Raw genomic sequence first — 22,781 nt, 5'->3', positions numbered from 1 at the left:
TTGATTTTAATTTTAGACAATTAAGCACTTTTTAATTATTAGGCACAATTGATTTTCATATAAACAATTTTGTGCATATCATGATAAATCGTTTGGTACATTATAAATAATTGAATAATATAATTATTGAATTATTTTGCTAAATAAGCTTTCTGTTAAAAATTGATTGATTCGCATAAATCGCTTGTTCTGCTACTTCAACATTATTATGTTGCAAGATACATTGTTATTATAAATTATTGGTTTCCTGCCAAGTCATGTAGGTGGTAGGGTATTGACCTCACCACAGTGCCACGTCATGCGTTTTTTTCGGTGCAATTGACTACAAAATGTATTACCACTTGTATTACCATTTTTAGAGGTTAGATTTAATGATGAGTATGCAAAAATATAATTAATTCTGAGCAGTTGGGCCATATGCAATAGAAAATATTAAATCTTATCTGTTTGATACGCGCCAATGTATAATTATTGATTAATTAACTGCAGCAAAATTTGATTCTATGCTCGTCTAAACATAGACGCGATTTTTTACGCAGTGTTTGGGCTTTAAATCAATCCATTGTCACGTTGTGGATACGTACCTATACGTAATTTGAGAGTAGGTAAATTCTCACCGATAGAAGAGGAGGCAAGATCGATTCTCTTTCACACAAACCCCCACCCTGCGGCCGGAGCTGATACCTACTTGTACTTTGGCGGACAGGAGGGTTGCACCTTTATCGATCTCGTTCACTTTTACCCTGACTTCTCAACTGGATGGATCTTTCAACTTAACCTACTTTTGGTTCATGGCCGGTCGGACGTCGGCCACCTAAAAACCAGTTTTTCTTTCATTTTTATTGAACTTTTATTAACATTAATTACCAAAATTCAGTGTCTACAATTTGAAGGGATGCAGAGCAGATGAGTACCCTATTATTTTTATTTATAATGTTTTTTGTAGAATAGCATGTCTTCGCATAAAAAAGATCACCGAGTCTCCTTAATAATTTCATGTCTCTATAATTATTATACTTGTCAAAATAAATTCTATGTTTTTTAGACTATAATAAACAATTATTGTTATCTCTAAATCTAGTGTTTTCTTTATTTATATGGTATTTCATTATGTACACACTTAGGAAGCACTTGGCGCCCTTTTTATCAGTCAATTTTATCATACACTTACAAGTCTCTTTTATACGTAGTTCTCTTAGTCCATTTAAATTCCTTTTTTTATTATATTCTATAGATGCTAGTTCTCTGATAATCGCATACATTTGTCAGCGCGATCTCATGGCCCTGAATAATTCAATTATCCGATTTTACTATTTACGCTTAAATCTAATCATGCTCTACCCTTAACTTGCAATTTCTCCAATTTATATTCTTATTCACACATTCTCTCCTCTATTTTATTCACATATTTATAATCCATTTTATCGCATATTACACCATCTATACCAATCCCGTGATTAAGACCGAAAACTTTAATCCCGAAATTCTAAAAGTTATGTCTGTGATTGCAATATAGCAGTACAGTGCCATTCCGAAATACAATATAAACTTTTATTTATACACTGCCAATCGGCTGGTAAAGGTAACAACATAGTTAATGCAAGTAAATAGACTATCGGTTTTCTAATCGATACTGTTAGAATCGGTAAACAACGCTGGATATCCGATATGTCGACCACTCACAGCATCAACTGCCCGCCCTTATTAACGTCCAATTTCGCGACGATCACTCCCACATACCATGATGCGATATCATATTGCATCGTTCTCATTGAACACAATCTATTTCGTTCAATATTGCTCATTTTATACTATGATAGATAATGTATACAAAAGGAGAATAGTATTGGCAAACAACGCTATATCGAAACGAAGGTTATTTTGAAAAAGCAAAAAAAAACACCAAAATTACTAATATGCGTGCAGTAAGATCTTTCGTCTTTGTATAGTATAGAGCAGGAATGGCGAACCTATGGCACGCGAGATGATTTTGCATGGCACGTGAATGTTTTGTGTTGAAGAGAAAAAAATAGAAATATAATTTAAGATATTTTTTTTACAAAAAGTTCTACAAATACCTAAATATATATATTACTATATAATATTAAAAATGCGTATTTTCTTCGTTTTAAATAATATTTTTACCAATAATATTTATCAAACGGAAACGACGAAATTCATGCATAAATGACAGATCGCATTGTATAAAAAAAATCAGGCAGCTGATACTCTTGAAGAAGAAGCATTATAATTAATTTAAATTGCATAGATGGGTTCTTAGGTTTTATGCGTCACACATAATATTATAGCACTGACCTCATCAGGCGGCGGGATAAGCCGTGTCGCGAACCTCTGATTTTGATCGATTTACAATCATTTTACAATGCTTGAGACCACCATAGCGAGAGGATGCCTCATTGACGTCAACTTGTGCGTAACGAACCAAACTAAGCAGGTATTACTCGTGAACTCAATTGCTTATAATTTTTTAACTTTTTAAATATAATTCTTATAACTATTTTTTTCCTGCTCGTACTACTCGAAAAACTGTTCGGCACGTCAGACAGTCAAAAAATAATATTTGGGAAATTCTGGCACGTGTACATAAAAAGGTTCGCCATCCCTGGTACAGAGTATAGACTATAGTGTTATAGACCTATGCCTCTAAGAATTAAACGATAAAATGCAACGACTAGACGATTTTGAAATGTGGTGCTGGTAGCGGATGCTGACAATCTCGTGGATGACCAAATTCCAACGACTCCATAATCAGCGAGCTCAAGATTCGAGATGGTCTCTCCTCGGTTTGCTTTTGCCGGAATCTTCAATTCTTTCGTTATAAAGCCCGCAGAGAAGTGAATGTTAGCGACTTTCTGGGCTTATTGGGTCTAAACATACAATGAAAAACAACATGTAAATTTTCCAGACTAGGGATTCGAACCCTGAACTCACGACACGAACTGACGCGGTAACCGCTCGATTGGCTATAGTGGGTGTTAGCGATGAATATGTACATACTAATAAAACTGGTGGTAGGTATTAGTTAGTTTTTAAATTTAAATTTCCATTATATGAAACATAATTTCAATAAAATTTTTCAAAATATCTTAAATTAAATACTTATGATTATTTAATGGTGTAAATATTTTTTAATGATCTAAATTTTAATTCGCCACTGTAATACACTAATATTTTATAAGTACGAAGTATAATCTGGTCTACACGTTTGGTTAAAACAAATAGTTGCAGAATAATGCAAAATATACGGTTACATTATAATTATGATGCTATTATTTAGTTTGCGAAAATTTACCAAATTTTATCCACGAATTTTACACGTGGCGGCGAACAAAAGGGTTAAAAGTTACGCTAACAATGTTTTTGTTTTGCCCGTAATGCTGTTACGCAACAATGTATAAGTTTTAGGCGCATTAAATAATAGGAGCTGCGGTTGTATTTTCGCATTAAATCCAAGCCGATAAAGCTACATAATCCCTTATCGTAATTCCATCGGTTTCTCTGCGGACGTAGTTCGGTTTCCCTGAGTCATTCGTTATTTTCCTTCTCAAGTTTTGATTTCCCGGCTACAAAGTATACTTTATCCAGATACATTTGAATTTATAAGAGTCTTTTGATAGTGCATATAAATCGGTTTAGAAACTCGGTGTTTGTCTTTCGATATTCTGTGATACTGTGTGAAGATGTTCAGAAATCTATCATTGTGAGATTTAAGTAGAGGGTGGTTTTGGGTATTTAAGTTATTTTTTAATTTCATTTCCAGTTACGTTGATTAATAATATGTATAAAAACAGATCATAGAAAAGATATTGCAACCAGCAAATTTTCATTCATATATTCATTACAATCCATTCAAAAATTCATATATAAACTATAATACAGAAGATAGGAAGTAAGAAAGTAAGAAGAACACAAAATATAAATAAATTCCATAAGAAAAATGAGAAAGAATATTGAATAATTATAGAAAAAAAAGTTACATTTTTTAACATAATATACCTACTATAATTATGTGTGTTAAGAATCTTTGAATACATAATATGAATAATCTAAGATAGAACAGAAAAAGAAAATAAATAATAAGAAAGGGAAAAAAACATACATTTAAAATTCGATTAATGTCAATTATACTAAATTTTGTAGATAGCACGTTTAAATGAAACAGGTGAATTATTGAAAGTTTTGTGCATAATTAGAATCACTACGAGTGACTTCGTACAAGGCTTGATTTCGCATAAATCTTGATGGACAATGGAAACTCACCCTTTCGAATACGTTTGGCGACTCAACAAAACCATTGATAATTTTGAAAAGAAAATACTGATCAGATAGAGAATGTCAACTTTCCAAAGATGGTACCTACCACGAAAGATTCAGTGGTCGAAATAGAATTAACTGTGTCGTTTCTCTCATTATATAAATCATAACAGTAGGCTTTAAAATTGACGTGCTTTCGAGACGGTTTATGTATGTAACGTACTGTGGATTCCACACGACAGAAGCGAACTCACCTATGAATAGAAAATAAGAGAAATAAAGTACCTTCAGAACTGTTTAGCAATCCGAAGAATAAAACCTAGTAAGTTTAATACTTTATTGATAGTTTCGTTGATAATATGTGCGTTAATGGGTATATTTGGATTAGGTGCATAATTATTTTGTGGTTTAAAGAAAATACAGGGCTTGATATATATACATCTTCACGAGTAATTTTATGGGCATTTTATTTCATATTTTTAACACATATAAAACATCGGGTAAATTTATAAAAAAAGAAAAAAGTATCAATTAAATATCATGCTACCCACGTCACGTATATACGAGATATGGGTTTGTTATTAGAGCCGTGAGCCAACGAGGCATTGAGATTTCGGATTGTTTACAGGTTGGTCATTTTCATTTACTGTAATAATTGTTATTTCACTTGTTATTATAATATGATGTGTATTTATTATTATTAATTATAACTGTATATAATTCTAAAGCTAGGTTTTGGTGGGCTAAGCAGCGTCCTGCAGATAATCGTTCAGCCCGATACATTTAATTTCTCAGGAAATCGACAATGAGAATTTCCTTTGATCAAAAATGAAAACTGTTGAATTGCTGTTTAATTTTATTGGTTAAAAAAAACCGTGAAATGGACAAAAAAGGAACGGTTTTTTTTTAAATCACCGGTTATAATAAGCCGGATGGTATAAAAAAAAATCAATAAACAAATCTCGAATTTTCGATAAAAAATTCGAGAATCCTGAAATCTCGAGATACGAAAAAAGTCGAGAAATTCGGGTTAACACGGTGCTTTACGACAATAATTTGATTTTGATGTCTCCATTTTATGAAACCATTTAGGTCTCCTCAACGATTTACTTCGATGTCATTGACAGACAGAAATTGAAAGATGTATTATATATAGGTACCACTATTACTGTCGAATTAAACAGACCAGAATGAAGATCAAGATGAGACGCCTACATCAATCAGTGGAAGAATACATCAAATAATACGTAATACCAAGAATGTAATGAAAAATATTGTAAGAAATTAAAATTGGCTTAATAATGTCCATGTGGAAATCTATTATTAATAAAAAATCTACTTAATAAATTCACGTATACATTTTACGTGACGTCTGATTTCAAAGTATAATTAACAGGTATTTTCAATAGCATATTATGATTTTCTTTTAGCGAATACTGTTGTTAGATTCTTTATTATAAAAAAATACATAATTATGAAAAAACCTCAGAAACATACCTGATTTATCTACGTTTTATCAGAGCTCCGCTTGAACTGCGCTGTAATTAATTTAGATAAAATGACATTATTAACTTAATTGTAACCAACGTTCGGTAGCAGATAAAAGTCCTTTATAACTCCTTAGTTAGAAGCCAGCTTGAGAGTAGGTCGATTTTTACCTCCGCATCTGTTGAAATACGATCTTATGGTGGAGCCTAGTGGAGGGCGTTTAAAATAAATTTTTGGGACTCCTTTACTTGGGATTATATGGGTACTATCCGTATCTTTATCCTACGGCATAAAGTCCACTAAAGCGGGATTGCGGGGCGCTCGCGCATATTCTATGTGAATCATCGAAAATACAACGTAATCAAATACGCTAGCGCACACTGGATTTGACGACGCATTGTGCCCGCCCGCCCCATGAGTCATCGTTGTGTAGCTTCTCAGCGGCACAAAATTAACGAAAATACAACGTAGTCCATTCATTGAACACGGCAAACAAAATCACGCTCCTGGAAGCGTCGTCGATAGACGGGCGAGAAGGCATTATTTAATAACAGTGAACTCTTTGTTTAGTTATTGCGTGTCCGATATTTCGCTGGTAGAATGATGTCATCGTGAATATTAATTACAAGCCCCGAGAAATTTAATAATATTTTTATTGCTTTGTTATGAGAGACGCTGATAATAATAATTATTTTGTGCTCCTTGAGCTCCTTATTACATAGGTGAAGGGTAATGCGCGGGTGGGAGGGGGGCCTACTTCGTAGAGAGCGCACCGAGCGCCGCTTTGGTGGGCTTTATGCCTACTGGATATCTCTTAGATAGGTTTACATAGGTACTGTAGTTTAATCTCTAGAAGATATTTATATTTGGCCATGTATTTTTTCCGATTTTTACGCGGTATTAATAAGAACTCTGCCATTCTTGATAGTATTAACCTGCATGTTCCTGATAACTATCTTTGAAATCATTGTCTGTTTTCAGAGGGCATTAACTATGTATTATTATGTATTACTAAGTATTATAGTATTAACTATATATTAATTAATATTACTATACTATATGATATACCAGAAATATCATTAGTATATGCTTCGCATGCATACTTGATTATGGGGAGGCAAAAATTACATATATCAATATACCTAATCGTTAAATTTATATTGTTTGCTGCTATAATTTTCTGAAAATATTATGGGTAGGTACAGCAAATATAAATTATTTTTATAAGAGTCTCTGAGAGCAACACAATCAATTCACGTAAACAAACAATTCTTTAAAATGTAAACAAACTGTTAAGACAGGCGTTAGTATGCATATAGCTTGCAAACATAATGGCTTTGATAAAAAATACGTTCAGTAAATATTTTTTCTTATATATCTTATAAATCTTTTCGCAAAGCTGACAATTGTATTTGTCCTTGGCGATGTAATAAATAAGTACGCATTGATAAGCGATATGTTATAGATCAATTTATATAATATGAAGGTTCAAAGGGAAAGTCAGCTTGGGGCATATTATGTAATAAAAATAATACTCCATTGGATTTTGAATGAAGAAATTTAATAGCCACTATATTCTAATATACTCTACAATCATTGTTTACTGAGTGTTTTGTTTGAAATCGAGGCGAATGGTTTACAATACTATAACATTATATTATTATATTGAAATATTTTATGTGATTATACAATTCTAATGGATTTAAATTCAAATTCCATCAAGTATCCTTGGTCGATAGTTTTAATATTATGATCATACAATGTTGATTTCAAAGTTGAAAGGGATGGGGTATCATAATGACATATACATCTCTACTACAACAGAGTATTTAAGGTTAGCTCCCAAATATACCCCAAATTCGTCATTTTCGATTATGAGCGTAAAATCCATTATACGTGGTCAATTAAAGTTCACCTTAGTATTTGTGTTCAAACACGCGCGTTCCATGATCTTACTCCCTACTTAATTTATTATTTGTCAATTTATGGCTACGGCTGTATGTTGTAGCTTAACCACTGGGAAATGCCAATAAAAATGGCGTATTTAAAAAAAATACTACCTTATTCTTAGGTCAATAATTATTATAGAGCAATCATTATTCGTAGGATGTTTATCACATTTGAATGGTCAAAGACATAGCTTATAATCAGTATCCTTAGAATTATCTTCAAATGTGTTAATTGTGCCCATTTTTTGAATAATAAAATGCCTAATTCTTGTCAAATTTGGGATCACAAAGATTATAAAATATAAATTTTTATCGTAAATATGTCACTATAATAATGTTAACATTAATTTTACTAATGGTTTTGTAAATGCGTTTAAAAATTAATAAAACTAAAAAATCTTAACACCACTAGCACCTGGATGTACTGAAAAATGACTATATTCTAAAACATTAGAGCGAGAGGTTTAAAAGAATACTATTTTACGTAATAAAAATACTTTATGCAGTCATCAAATGTTTAAAATAAATATAAAGGATAATAAGGCTTCCAAATTATATAAATAGATTATCTACGACGTTTAAGGAATATCCAGGGTTATGCTCTGAAAATACCATAAAAGATCCATTTTGACCTACGCTGAGCATTTGGGCCCTTAATGACGATTTTTGTTTATATTTGTACAATGAAAAACTAAGGTAAAGTACTAAATTTTCAAAGAACAATTGTGAAAAGAGTCATGAATGATTTTCTTAACTAAAGCCTGGAACATCCGCCATCTTTGATTCAGGACGTTACGTGGGCCATCTGCCACGATTTCATACAAAACATCCAGTGAGCAATGAGAATAGAGTACCTATATAAGGAATGTATTTCAGGTCACCACTCTTGTGCGACACTCCGTACCCTTGTAGCACAAGCTCGAAGGTTCTGTCGCAGTGGCCGTCTTCACTCACTCTGCAGTGGTGCTACAAAAGCGATCTACGCGCTGCAGGTTTCGAGTGGACCAAGAGATGTTATACGACCTTGTGCTTCCCCTATGCCCCAACACTGAGGCGTGACAGGATGAAGTAAGTAAATAGTAAGTAGGTGCAAAAAAAAATTGAATGGTCTTCAAGGCGTTTTGGGACAACGTTGTATGGGGACAACTCATATCTGGAGCGCTTCAAGGAAAACTCAATTCATACATATTATTATTCAAATGAAAAGTAAAGTCATAGAGTGGATAATGCATTTAAATAGTTACCATACAAATGCTCATATAGGCAGTACAATAATATTGTGTGTTGACAAGTCAATGTATAACTTTACCTAAGTATGGCTTCATAAAACAATTCTCACAAATAGCAGAATTATATTGCTACACTACGACTAATAATTTGTTTGAGAATAAATGTCGTTTATTATGATTTTTAATTCTCCTTTTTGACTAAGTGACACGCTTTAAAACTAATTAGGATTTCACGACAAACCGAAATTGTTAAATAAATTTTTGCTTAAGGGGGGACATGCTCGTCGAAGGTCAAAATTGAGTTTTTATTGTATTTTCAAACCATGACTCTGGACACTCCTTAAACGTTGGAGATAATCTATTTATATAATTTTGAAGCCTTATTATCCTTTATAGTTATTTTGAACATTTGATGACTGCATACAGTATTTTTGTTACATAAAATAGTATTCTTTTAAACCTCTCGCTCTAATGTTTTAGAATATAGTCATATTTCGGTACATAACTGTGCAGCGGTGTTAAAATTTTTTACATTTATTAATTTTTAAACGCATTTATAAAACCATTAGAATAATTTATTACGAGATAATTTTTGTAAAATATTCACGATAAAAAATTATATTGATAATCTCTGTGATCCCAAATTTGACAAGAATTAGGCATTTTATTATTCAAAAAATCGGCAAGATTAACACATTTGAAGATAATTTTAAAGATACTTATTATAAGCTATGTCTTTGACCATTCAAGTGTGATAAACATCTTATGAATAATGATTGCTTTATAATAATTATTGACCTAAGAATAAGGTAGTGTTTTTTTGAAATACGCCATTTCTTTTGTCATTCCCCAGTGGTTAAGCTACAACATACGGCCGTAGCCATAAATTGACAAACTATAATTGAAGTAGGGAGTAAAATGATATTAACGCGCGTGTTTGAACATGTACCATTTAAAAAAAAATAAAAAAAAAATCAGTTAGGTACATGTTCAAACACGCGCGTTAACATAATTTTTCTCCCTACTTTAATTATAGTTTGTCAATTTATGGCTACGGCCGTATGTTGTAGCTTAATCACTGGGGAATGACAAAAGAAATGGCGTATTTCAAAAAAACACTACCTTATTCTTAGGTCAATAATTATTATAAAGCAATCATTATTCATAAGATGTTTATCACACTTGAATGGTCAAAGACATAGCTTATAATAAATATCTTTAAAACTATCTTCAAATGTGTTAATCTTGCCGATTTTTTGAATAATAAAATGCCTAATTCTTGTCAAATTTGGGATCACAGAGATTATCAATATAATTTTTTATCGTGAATATTTTACAAAAATTATCTCGTAATAAATTATACTAATGGTTTCATAAATGCGTTTAAAAATTAATAAATGTAAAAAATCTTAACACCACTGCACAGTTATGTACCGAAGTATGACTATATTCTAAAACATTAGAGCGAGAGGTTTAAAAGAATACTATTTTATGTAACAAAAATACTTTATACAGTCATCAAATGTTCAAAATAACTATAAAGGATAATAAGGCTTCAAAATGATATAAATAAATTATCTACAACGTTTAAGGAGTGTCCAGAATCATGGTTTGAAAATACAATAAAAACTCAATTTTGACCTTCGACGAGCATGTCCCCCCTTAAAATAACACAATAATTGAACTTATTAGTGTTCGAAAAAAAATTGGAACACACTGGGTTAGTAGATTAATAGCTGATATTGGTTGCAAACACCGTTTGTATTCAAATATTGTTGCTCAGCCACACCTAATAGCCGTTCGTCGCCCAATTTCTATTTTGTCGTAAGTGAGAAATACTAAGGTACTTTTAAAATTGCTATTTTCGATTTGCTCTTTCCTCAATATACATTGTAATATTTTAATCCATCAGTTCATAAATCTTTCAACTTCAAAAGTTTACTTTATTATATCCCCATCTCGCATAAAATATTTAGATTCAATACATAATTTCATAAAAAAAACTGAGGTAGAACTAGGGAAACCTAGTTAGATGATATAAAAAAATTGCACAAATATCCCCTAAATAATGAAAAATTGCCATAATATGATATGATGTATTTCAAGTGGTATCTCGGTGTTATGAAACATCAAACATAACGCTTGTTAACAGCGCCTCTGCCGGCCTTGTTAATTAGATAAGCTAGCCATCTGTCATTATTACGAAAAATATTTTCAAGAAATTCATAGACGCGAGTGTGCAAAGTGTGTAACACACTAACTCAGGGGTGGGCAAACTGCGGCCTGCGGGCCGCATGTGGCCCGCCATCATTAATTGTACTTCTGATTACGAATAACTTTTTTTATATATTTTTAAAAAATATTGACAATAGATTAAAATTTGAAGAATTTGTTGTTTCGTAAATGTATTATCTCAGTACGTCTTCTTTGCGTCTCGTCTCACATTATGTAACCACTATTTTCTACGTTGAACATCGTGGCACATTTAAATACTTTTAACTCCGCGTTGCAAGGAAAATAAATATATTATGCCCATGATATGGTAAAAAGTTTCAATGGATTTCAATTAAAACTCAAGTTATTCCTTCGACAAATATTGAATAACAACGTGGACCACTTTCCAACTTTGAAGTTGGTGAATATACCAGAATATAAATTTGAAGAATATGGTAAAATTATTAAAGCTCTGAATGACGATTTTTCACAAAGATTTGGTGACTTCCGAAAAACTGAGACAAGTTTAGCAATAGTACGCGATCCATTTTCAATAGATATTGATAGTGTACCGACAGAGCTACAACTTGAGATTATCGATGTGCAGTGTGACACTGATTTAAGAGAATTGCATCGTCGTGAAGAAATCTCCAAATTTTACAATGCCCTTAATTCAGACAAATTCGACCAACTTAAAGATTATGCAAGAAAAATGTTCGTTATTTTTGGATCAACCGATATATTATGTGAACAAATACTTTCGATCATGAACATCAATAAAAATCCTTTACGATCAAATATCTTCGATGCCCATTTACAAGCAGTTTTAAGGATATCAAATACAAAATTAACACCTGAATTTAAAAAAATGTACAACAGTTTCATTCTTCTCATTAATTTTTTTGTATTGTTTATTGTTCGTGATAATAAATAGTGTATATCTAAAAATGGTATTTTACTTGCGGCCCGCCGCTAATTTTGAATTCTTGAATTTGGCCCTCCATCCAAAAAGTTTGCCCCCCCCCTGCACTAACTCAATGTTCACGCGGTAACATGGTATTTTGGCTAACCGTTTTCTACATGGAATACATCCGTAACACAGTGTTGTTATCTGCGATCCATAAAAATATGTTATGGTGTTACGTAGTCGGAATAGATCTGCTGAAATAGGAAATATCCTTTGACAACGATGAATTTTAAACATGAACATTAAATATTTTAGCCTGTTCAGAAAGCAGCTTATATAATATAAGAATATCTACTATGATAAAAGAAAAGTATATGATTAAAATGTTTATAATATTTTTATGATAATTTAATATGAAAAATGTTTAGTTTAAAAATACCTATGTCATCTTCTTCTTGTTCATTGACAGAAGTTACACTGGAATTAGATTCGCCTTGATCCATTTTCAGAACATTTATCAAACTATCACACCTTTATAGAAACATATACACTGATATAAAAATCACTACAAAATATTTTTATTTTCGAATAACACAATTAATTTCTGACACCATTTTTCAAAAATTAAACGTAATGTGATAATCGTCACTAAATAAACATTTAATATATATGGAGTTATTAGATTTACAAATTAACTTGTAGTAAATGAGTTGGTTGTTAATAACAAATGTGTCACTGGGTTGGTCACAAATTTATTCACACTGACACCTCTAAAACTTTTGATTTAAACAGAATGTATGAAATCAATTCAAATAAAGACATAAAGTCTCAAATTAATATGCCCCCGTATCCTGAAGAAAAATGACTATCGTGGAAACAACCGAATACACGAAACACTGGTGATATCTACAACATGTCAACCACCAATTGATAAGGTTTTTTCAGAGACGTACGCTTAATATTTTTATGCCTACAAAATTAAAATACCATTTTTTTAATAAAAAAAAATATAATTTGAAGACTTATAAACACACATATGACAAAAAAAAAATGATTCGACGGTGGACCTGCGTGCGATATACCTACGTTGCTTGAATTTAATTTGACCGTCAATTCCTGGTCGTAACCAATTTGAAATAGAAAAGAAAACAGTATTGTGCTCAATTCACATTATTTAATGACGATCGCAAACAGTCGCGTATTGAAATTATGTGAATCGTTTCTCGTATTTATAAAAATACAAACGACACTATTATGAAATAAAACTTTTCATTGACAGCCAATTTTTACTAGGTTGACACTTATAGGCCATCTATTCTTGGAATAAAATAAATCCCTTAATAATATGAAACAGAATGATACATATTTTTAAAAACTTATCAAATCAACATGTTTCTCGAGTTTATCGTGAATATTTGCACACTAAAAAGGTACTTAAACATTGTTTATAAAATATATAATTTATTCAGAAGCTATTTTACAAGAACATGGCTTGACGCAACATAATATGTACATGCTTTGACGAGTTAACTTGGCACTGGCAATAATCAGGTTAATGTAAATGAAAAAAATGGGTAATCCATGTTCAATACCGATAATAATAAATAAAATTATATGTATTGAAATTAAAATTTAATATAATTAATAGACTATAAAGTGGCAAAAATACGCCACTAACTTTGTTTAAATCACGTGATACGATTTTTACATACATTGGCCAATTACATGTAAGATTAGATTTAGTACTAACACTCACTTGATAGATATGTGGTATCTTTATACTTGATATCTCGAGAAATCTTATCGGTGTTTTGTAAAGTACCTACATACATAATCTTGTGAAAATTCAACCTAACTCTATTTTTATTTGTTCGTATAATACCTGATTACAACTCAATTTCGTTTTTGACATGACGCTTATCTCCACATGCGAAAATAACCACAGGTAGATGATTATAAAAGTCGAATCTTACATTGAATATAGACAGAAATAGAAGGGTGTAGCATCAGGAATAAATGTGCCTAATTAAACTTATATTGTAGCAATACTCAATAAAAAAAACTCTTGTACACTATTCATCACATATGTACTTATCCTATACATAAACTTATCAATGAAACCACATAGCAACACAAAAAATATATAAAACACTATACAGCATGGGTTGCCAACCTTTCAGCAGCCCGGCCAGATTCTAAAAATGAGATTTCCTACCGGGCCGCCCAACCGATTTTTTTATTATACAAAACAAAAAAGAAATATATATTATATATTTATTAATATAAAACAAAAATGAAAATCAAACATATTTATTAGATTACACTTTTTTTAAATTATAAAAAATAAACAAAATAATATAAAAATAGTAAATTTTAGTGAGAAGTTTGATTTTGTTTGGCAGAACTAAGTGCACCAATATCGAAAACAGTTTTCCAAATGCACGTCAGTGATTCGTGTTCTCACTCGGAATTTGATATGCTTCATCCGACTAAAAAGCTGTTCACACGTGTAAGTGTTTCCAAATAGCGAAGTCATCATCATATGTTTGTAAAATACAGGAAAATTCTCCTTATCCAAATATGTTTTGTAAAACTCTTCCAAACCAACCTGATGTAATTTCTCCTTTAACTGTTCATCGCAACATATTTCACAATGTTCCATTTGTAAATTTCCCGGTAATAAATTCACGTCTACGAAGAATGGCGTTGCAAATGCAGCAAAAAGCACACGGTGCTTTTTAAAATCTTGAGCTAATATCGAATCTCAATTTGCGAAATTAGCACATCTAGCGGGAGCATTTGATATTATTTTTATTTTCTCACTGCTCCACGGGCCACAAGTTGACACACAGTGGGCCGCGGGTTGGCCACCCATGCTATACAGTAACAGCCATCCACAAATTACAATTAATATTGTATTCAAAATCAATTCAATATACCTGATATATTATATGCAACATAGAGTAAGCAGCAGAGAACACAGAATTAATGGTAACTGAAATACCTAACGGGTGTGGAGTAACAGGTAACGGATCTAGAGTGTGGAATAATATGAAATAAACTTAAACACGTGTCAACAATACGTCATTTTAAGCGTGTCCTCGTTCTGATAACTGCTCTTGGTTTATGCACTGACGCTCATTCAATATTGGTGTATTTGAAAGTTGCAACACATATTATTGCACTTTTATAATGTGTGTTTTATTTTCCTAGGACACTCACACATTCAAAGCCTATCAGAATTATATTTTTATTAATCTGTTCTGTGGTAGGCAACCATTAACTATGTACGAGTAGGTACTTACCGGAGTAGCATACGCGAAAATTGTGTAACTTTTAAGTTTTTAAGTAAATGGAATAATAAGTTAATTTGATCTGCTGTATCTTGATTCGATGAATTTAATTAGATTTAATCAATTGGTGTTTACCGCGTATTTACATAGAAAGTTTGACTTCAAATTGATTAAAACGATTTAACACATTATGTAGTGAATGTGAATTCTATTTTATAAATTGATCTTGCGGTAAACTCTGAATTTATATAACCATTAGGTATTGCAAGAATATTTATTACACATTGTAAACAAACAGTAAAAAAAAAATAGACAGCATTTGTGTCGTCCCTATTTTTACATACAGCGCAGTCATGGACTCACACTGAACTAATGAGTAATGATATAATCTCTCGGAATGTGGGTTCACCGGAGAATTCTCAGGGTATCATATGAACAAGGAATACGTAACACAGAAATACCTACTCAAAATTAACAACCCCGTGATGTATAAAATTATTGTTAGTACATGGCAACTCGAGTTCTTTGGCCATATGATGAGAAATGACAAAATAATATTATGTAGCGCATTTAGTGAGATGCACGACGGACTGACTGATCAAATTAAAATAACATTTAAGATTTCGGTATAATTTAATAATTGAGTGACTGGTTTGAACTGTTTCGAGGCCTTTTTTTAAACCATCTAACATTCTAACGAATAGATTTTGTCATCTGCATCAAATAAAATCGCTGTCGTATGTGTGGTGATACGGGTAAAGTTAGAGAACAAAATAAGAAGAAAACAGGGTCACTTTTCAGAGTCGCAATGTGTAAATTGGAAATTACAACAATGATAGCCAACCTTCGTATATATATATATATAGATGATGGTATATAAAGAAAAATAATAATATATATATATATATATTATTATTATAATAAAATCATAAAATGATATTATTTGATTTGACAAATAATTAATCAAATAATACAATGCAGTTCCACCATGAATTGACAGTTAACACTATAAAGGAAATCATAAAATGATACTTATGATGTAGAATACTATTGTGGATTATGTCATGGTAAAAAAATGTAATGTTCATATTGTGTTCGTAAATAAATAAAACTAAAGCAGATGTGTAAGAAAGAGGAATGAATGCTAAAACGGTTAAAGTAAGATTAATTAAATGATTCTTAATATTAGTGCGTGTGATCGCGCTGTCACGTGGATTTGACTATCAGTGAAACTTGAATCAATATGAGAGGAATGGCGAACCTATGGCACGCGAATGTATTATGTTGAAGAGAAAAAAATTGATATATTTTAAAAAATATTTTTTGTCTACAAAAAGTTTTACAAATACCTACTTAAATATATACATATTATATAATATTGAAAAGACGTATTTTCTTCGGTTTTTAATAATATTTTTCCGAATAATATTTATCAATCGATGCGCAAACGGAAACGACGAAATTCAAACATAAACGACAGATCGCACTGTATAAAAAATAACAGGTCGATACTCCTCAAGAATAAGCATTATAATTAATTTAAATTGCATAGATCGGTCCTTAGGTTTTATTCGTCATACATAATAATATTACAAGCCGCGTCGCCTCATCTGATCCGAGCAATTTTAGCGTGAATTTGTGCGTTAAGAACCTAACTAAGTATCTCAATTAAATATTAAAATTTTTGAACTTTTTAAAAAAAAATCTTACAACTATTTTTTTTTCATTTTTTCCCCGTTCTAACTACTCGAAAACTGCTCGGCACGCCAGACAGTCTAAAAAAATATATTTGGGAAATTTTGGCACGCGTACGTAAAAAGGTTCGCCATCCCTGCAACATGGTATTTAAAAATGGATATAAGTAGAATATAAAAAATGTTAAATAAGCACTCCTCGTAGGTGTATAATATGTTAGTAATTAGGACACGAAGCGTGATCTAAATATTTACATGATTAAATACTGTAAGTGTAGATGTAAAGAAAACACTGTAATTTAGAGAGTTAACAATTAATTATTGAAAGGTCAAACACATAGAGACATGGTATATAATAACAATGGAGACTCGTGATCAATGTTCGCAAATACAGAGAAATTAAAAAAAAAAACATTATATTATATGTACGTCTTTTGATATTCACTGATTCTATAAAAAATCCAAATGAAGCTAATGACATACTGAATATAAAATTGGATACCGTCCGAGAGGCAACCGTCAAGGTAAACTGTTCATCAAAGAGATCCGTCCATATGTGCATTCAAGATTAAAGTGACCGAGTCATAGGAATATAAATCTCTTTTCTTCTGCCGTTGGTGTAAAAGAGAAAACCAATCGTCCCTCTTTTTCAAATTGCTGATCCATATACCTACCTATTTTTTGATTATGTATATTTGCAACGTGACAAGTACATACAGACATATTAATATCATACTTGAGGTAGCATAATAGTATAGATACCATTATTAATATTAAATATGTAACGTAAATTGATCGATAAGTATTTCGGTCGTACCTACTCGTAATACCATTATCATACATGTGTGTTACAAATAAAAAATAATATTATAGGTACTATAGGATTGTATCGTAACACTTCATTTAATAGTGTTAAATGATATTTTAGTCCCATACTTATATAAAAGATTGCTGAAAAACTTACGTAGGTGTACCAATATGACGTTATCGTGTAAAGTAAAACCTAGGCATATTTAAACGCACAGGTTAACAGGAAATGTCATTGATAATAGTAATTAATTAGATAAAAGAAGTAGTATTATGAATTTATATAGAGATTGTATATAATATGTATATTGATAACAAAAATAATATGTCAGTTGGTAAATACATAATACTATGCAATCATGCATAAGTAAGAGAGCAGGAGGATGCCTGGCCACGTGATTGGAAAGCATCGGGCGTGAGCAACTCCAGCCTAATCTAGAGGAGCTTCCTGGCTTTAGGCTTTCACGCAAATATTATAGTGTACGTAACTGACTCCGAAATAAGTAGGGTTTTAAAGAGTACCCACTTTTCGTGTGTAATGTGATTCAGCCGTACACCAAGTCAGACAGGAGGTGGTGTATTAATGCTTTGCCGGTTCCATAGTGACTTTTCATGTGAACTTGTTTTTGCTATTTGTTTTCAAGTGTATTTTTTTTTAAATTTGTTTTCCAATTTTTAGCTTGCTATCGCCATATTATACAATATGCGATTAGGTTTATATTATTCCTTTATTTTAATTGACGCTAATTAACACTAAAATTGCACCACCTGTTTTTGGCACTACAGCATTTAATATTAAATTTAGATAAAATTAATTATGTAGCTCTATTAACAATAAAAAATGTTAAAACACGCTAATTAAAATATATGAATAATAATCAGTCAGTTATGCCCGTATTATATAAATTTTTCAAGATATTCAAAAAGATTAAAGTAATTGTATATAATGTGAAGTAGGGAATCCAATCCCGTACAATTTTCGATACCTATGAATACCGGGATTTTTAAACATAATCCCGAAACTTTCGGGATTGATTTTTTATCAGTCATAATCAATTGGTATGTGCACAAAATCATTATGTTGACCTCCACATGTCACAGGGGAAATCGCCGGATGCTTACGTATAATAAATCATTTTTTGCTGCCATACGCAATCGTATTAACATCAGAAAAATAATAAATCCGTTTATTATCGTAAAATTGTAATCCCGAAATCCCTGGATCAAAATTTTGGGTCGGGATTGGATTCCCTACTGTAGAGGGTACACTACATAACATAAATAATTTATGGATATTTCAATACAATGTATTTTATTAATCAATATCTGGTAGATACCCAACATACCCAAGTTGAAACAGTGCTGTAACTGTAAGAGTAGAAATTTTTCATTTAATTTTTTTGACAGTCGTCCTTTTTTATATGTTTTTGCATTACACATTGCGGGATTCACTCACAGTGCATATAGAAGTAAAAATTAATTTATTACATTATTTACGTAGGTACGTAATATTACATTAATTGACTAGCAATCGTTTATTAATCCACATCTGGCAATTTCTTAATGAAGTGTGGAAGGAGATTTCTCGCACCAGAAGTTTATTCGTCGTATTAATAGAATTTATTTTTGCACTGTTGTTTTACAAAATCAAGAGATCACGTTGACTGCAATAATATTTGTACCGGAAAATTCTTTAGATAACGCAATGAACCTACGTAAAAAACGTTGTGTTACTTATCATAAAAGAGTGCAAACATAATATTATGATTTTTAATTTAATTATTTTTTATTTTATCAATAATACATATTTATGAATGTTGTACTGGTAACTAAATATACATTAGAAGCACAGTATAACATATGTATCTAAGGCCTGAAAAAAAACTAACCATAAGTGCTAGTGGGAAAGCATTTGGCACGCGTATAATCTCCGCAATATGTGTTAGAGTAAAATAGAAGACATATTAATAATCGACTTTGTAATGTTAGAAGTGTAGCCGGTAAATATTGGTATGATTTATGTATTCACACCTTGTATGTACACTACAACGGCAAAAACTGTTACAAAACTGACGAACGTTCTATGTGAAAAGATCTTCACATTCGCAATTAGACGCCACATTTTTTTTAATAGCAATAAAATTGGCCGCTAGGGCGACCAAGTCGGATGGCCCAATGTACCCAATAGATGGGTGGACCGACTTGAGCATCTTTTCCTTTTCATATTTAATATGCAGCACTCGCGAGAGGTGGATGTAGGCTGTTAAGATTCAAAATAAATAGTGCACACTAAACTTTGTCAGTCATACTTATTTGTTTTCACTGAACTAAGGATACAATTTACAGATGGTGCTAGTTAGTTTTTAAAATTCAATTAAACCCTGTCTTAACCAAACCATAATAGTCTAAGTATGCTATGGGCGATGTCACAAAGTAGTGCACACTTATTCAGTGTTACTTATTTGTTTTCGTTGAATTAAGAAACATATTTTTACAGATAGTCTTGGATGGTTTTTTAAAACTCATTAAACCCTGTCTAAACCAAACCATAATCGAAAAATAGTCTTCTCCTATCTATAAAATATCTAAAATTATGTATGGTTTAATGGTATAATTTTAGATATTTTATAGATAAATGAATATTTTTTGATTATTATCTACTATGGCTTGGATTAGGCAGGGTTTCATTGAATTAAAAAAAACACATCAAATTGTAGTCTTGGTTCAATGAAAACACATACGTTTGACTGACAAAGTTTAGTGAGCATTATTTATGTCAGATCTTAACAGCCTACCTCCACCCTTCGCCAATTATATGCAGTCTTCATATAAATATAATAACTCAAATCATTTATATTAACTTATGCGCCTTTCGCTGCAAATTCGAACGCTCAATGCAAGACTATCGCGCAAATTTATTTTGATCTAGCCTGTCAGCCGATAAGAACGTCACAGGGACAATGCGAAACATTCGCAGGTGGTTAGAATAATTCGCATTGGTCTATCCAAGAACAAGCATGTACCTAGATTCTGAATAAATGTTTCTTACCTTCGTGAGAAAATTTCGTGGCAGTTTTGTGTTTGGCTCCACGTTTTACTTGTTTTGAGTTCATCTTATAACGTCTTCCAAAATCCAAAATAACTACACATTATCCCAGACTACACAATACAATCACTATTAATGAAACAGATTGTTTACAAGCACGGAATCTATGTTTTCATGTCGTATTTTAAAGATTTTCACCACAACAAATAAGATTAGAAAAACTTCACATTATCACGATTTATTATAAAACGTTTTATAAGCTAATTTAAAACGATCACAGTACGGACGTTCAAAAAGTCACATTAAGCTCGTTAGAAGATAAGATAGTATTTTTTGTCGAAGAAAAAAAATATAACTTCTATGGAAGGCTGGTTAAGAGTAATCAAGCGATCAACATCATTCCTGTGGCATTACTAAGTGAAAAATTAAAGTATCATTTAGATGAGCGCATGTCTAACACGGGTCATGATGAAATGAGTAATGACTCATTCATAAATTCGCTCACTGTAACTATTTTACAAATATTTACAAGCCAAATAAATATCTAGTATCAAAGATAGAACTATCCAATATATAATATACGGGATATTTCTACATTTGATACCAGACGATATTCGCGCTTTTTTTCGGTTATTAGTAGCGATGCCAATATTCAAAATCAATAAACTTTTATATGAAAATAATAATACTAAATTGGTATTTATATTGTTCGTAGAATTCATAATTTATTGTTAAGGAATGTGATAAAAAAACTAGCCAGATATTTGCTTTATTATTATTGCGGACGATGATATAAAAACCAGTTTGGCTCCAGCGTATAAAAATGTATTAAATGTGTCATCAAACGAAGATAGACCGTTCTAAATACACGACGCTGTGTATTTTTAAAGTAAAACGTTAATATTATTTTAAAATAAGTCTCACTCTTAAAATGTTTCCACTCTTTGGATATTCGCGAATAAAAATCAGATTTGAGTGTTACTATTTGTCAATTTTAAACAATATCAATAAAATATCTTTCTAATGCATTTTTTTTGTCCATTGATTGCTTATATTATTTTGGTCATTTGTAAATAAATTGTGTTTGACCACCACGCGCGGTATTTAAAATTTAATGACGACCATTAAATAACACGCATTAGCCATTTGAAATGTGTTAAATGTGTCAATAAAAGTTTAAGAAAATTATAGAAAAAATCTTTTACTTAATTCAAATAACGTATATTTTAATAAAAAATGTTTATTTTTTTTCATTTAAGTACGAATATGTTCATAAAAATCAAATACATTCTCGTTTAGTTGTACTTTAAATAGAAACACATGGGCATTTCGGGTTTGAAATATTTAATCAAAAACTAACCTAACCTACATTGTTTTTAATAACACCACACTGACACGAAGTACACTATTTATTAGGTGTGAATTATTATTTTGTCTAAAAAATAATATTCACAAAACACAGTTCAAAACAAAGTTTTGTAAATTAGTTTAGAGTACGGGGATTGATTAAATGTTTTTTTATTGGCGCGAAAGTTTTTTAATTACTTAGCAAACTGCGCGTGAAACTGTTTAACGGCACCGACTTTGCGATTAATATCAGTGTACGTTTTCAATCGAGACGCCTGCATGTGGGCATTTTCGCCAAAGTTTGTACATGTTTGAAATTTGGGTAATATTATTTTTTCACTCAAATTAACCATTTTTATATAGCTAGCAGATTCCTTGTTCTATTGCTGAATTGGTGATAGCAATTTTTCAGCAAAATATTGATTAATACAATATTTATATCATTTTTATTATGAAATTGGGCATAATAAGTTTCCGTTCCGTGACTACGAAACTTAGCTTTTAAAACATGAATGAAACACTTTTTATCACT

General features: G+C 31.2%; 1 protein-coding gene across 1 annotated transcript in view; it reads right to left on the bottom strand.

The window, feature by feature from the left end:
• Window positions 1-21,415, bottom strand: part of LOC147064540 (phosphatase and actin regulator 2) — a 588,368-nt gene extending 566,953 nt beyond the window's left edge. The window contains exon 1 of the mRNA XM_085958439.1: window positions 20,906-21,415. Within this exon, the coding sequence (XP_085814565.1) occupies window positions 20,906-20,969 (64 nt within the window). The 5' untranslated portion in view covers window positions 20,970-21,415. The remainder of the gene's footprint in view (window positions 1-20,905) is intronic.
• Window positions 21,416-22,781: the final 1,366 nt, after the last annotated feature.

The sequence above is a fragment of the Rhyacophila brunnea genome, unplaced genomic scaffold (genome assembly GCF_057557595.1).
Source record: "Rhyacophila brunnea isolate RB1 unplaced genomic scaffold, BYU_Rbru_1.0 scaffold_7, whole genome shotgun sequence".
Taxonomy (NCBI): Eukaryota; Metazoa; Arthropoda; class Insecta; order Trichoptera; family Rhyacophilidae; genus Rhyacophila; species Rhyacophila brunnea.
The sequence above is the reverse complement of the archived record's forward strand: the minus strand, read 5'-3'. Positions and strand labels throughout refer to the sequence as shown.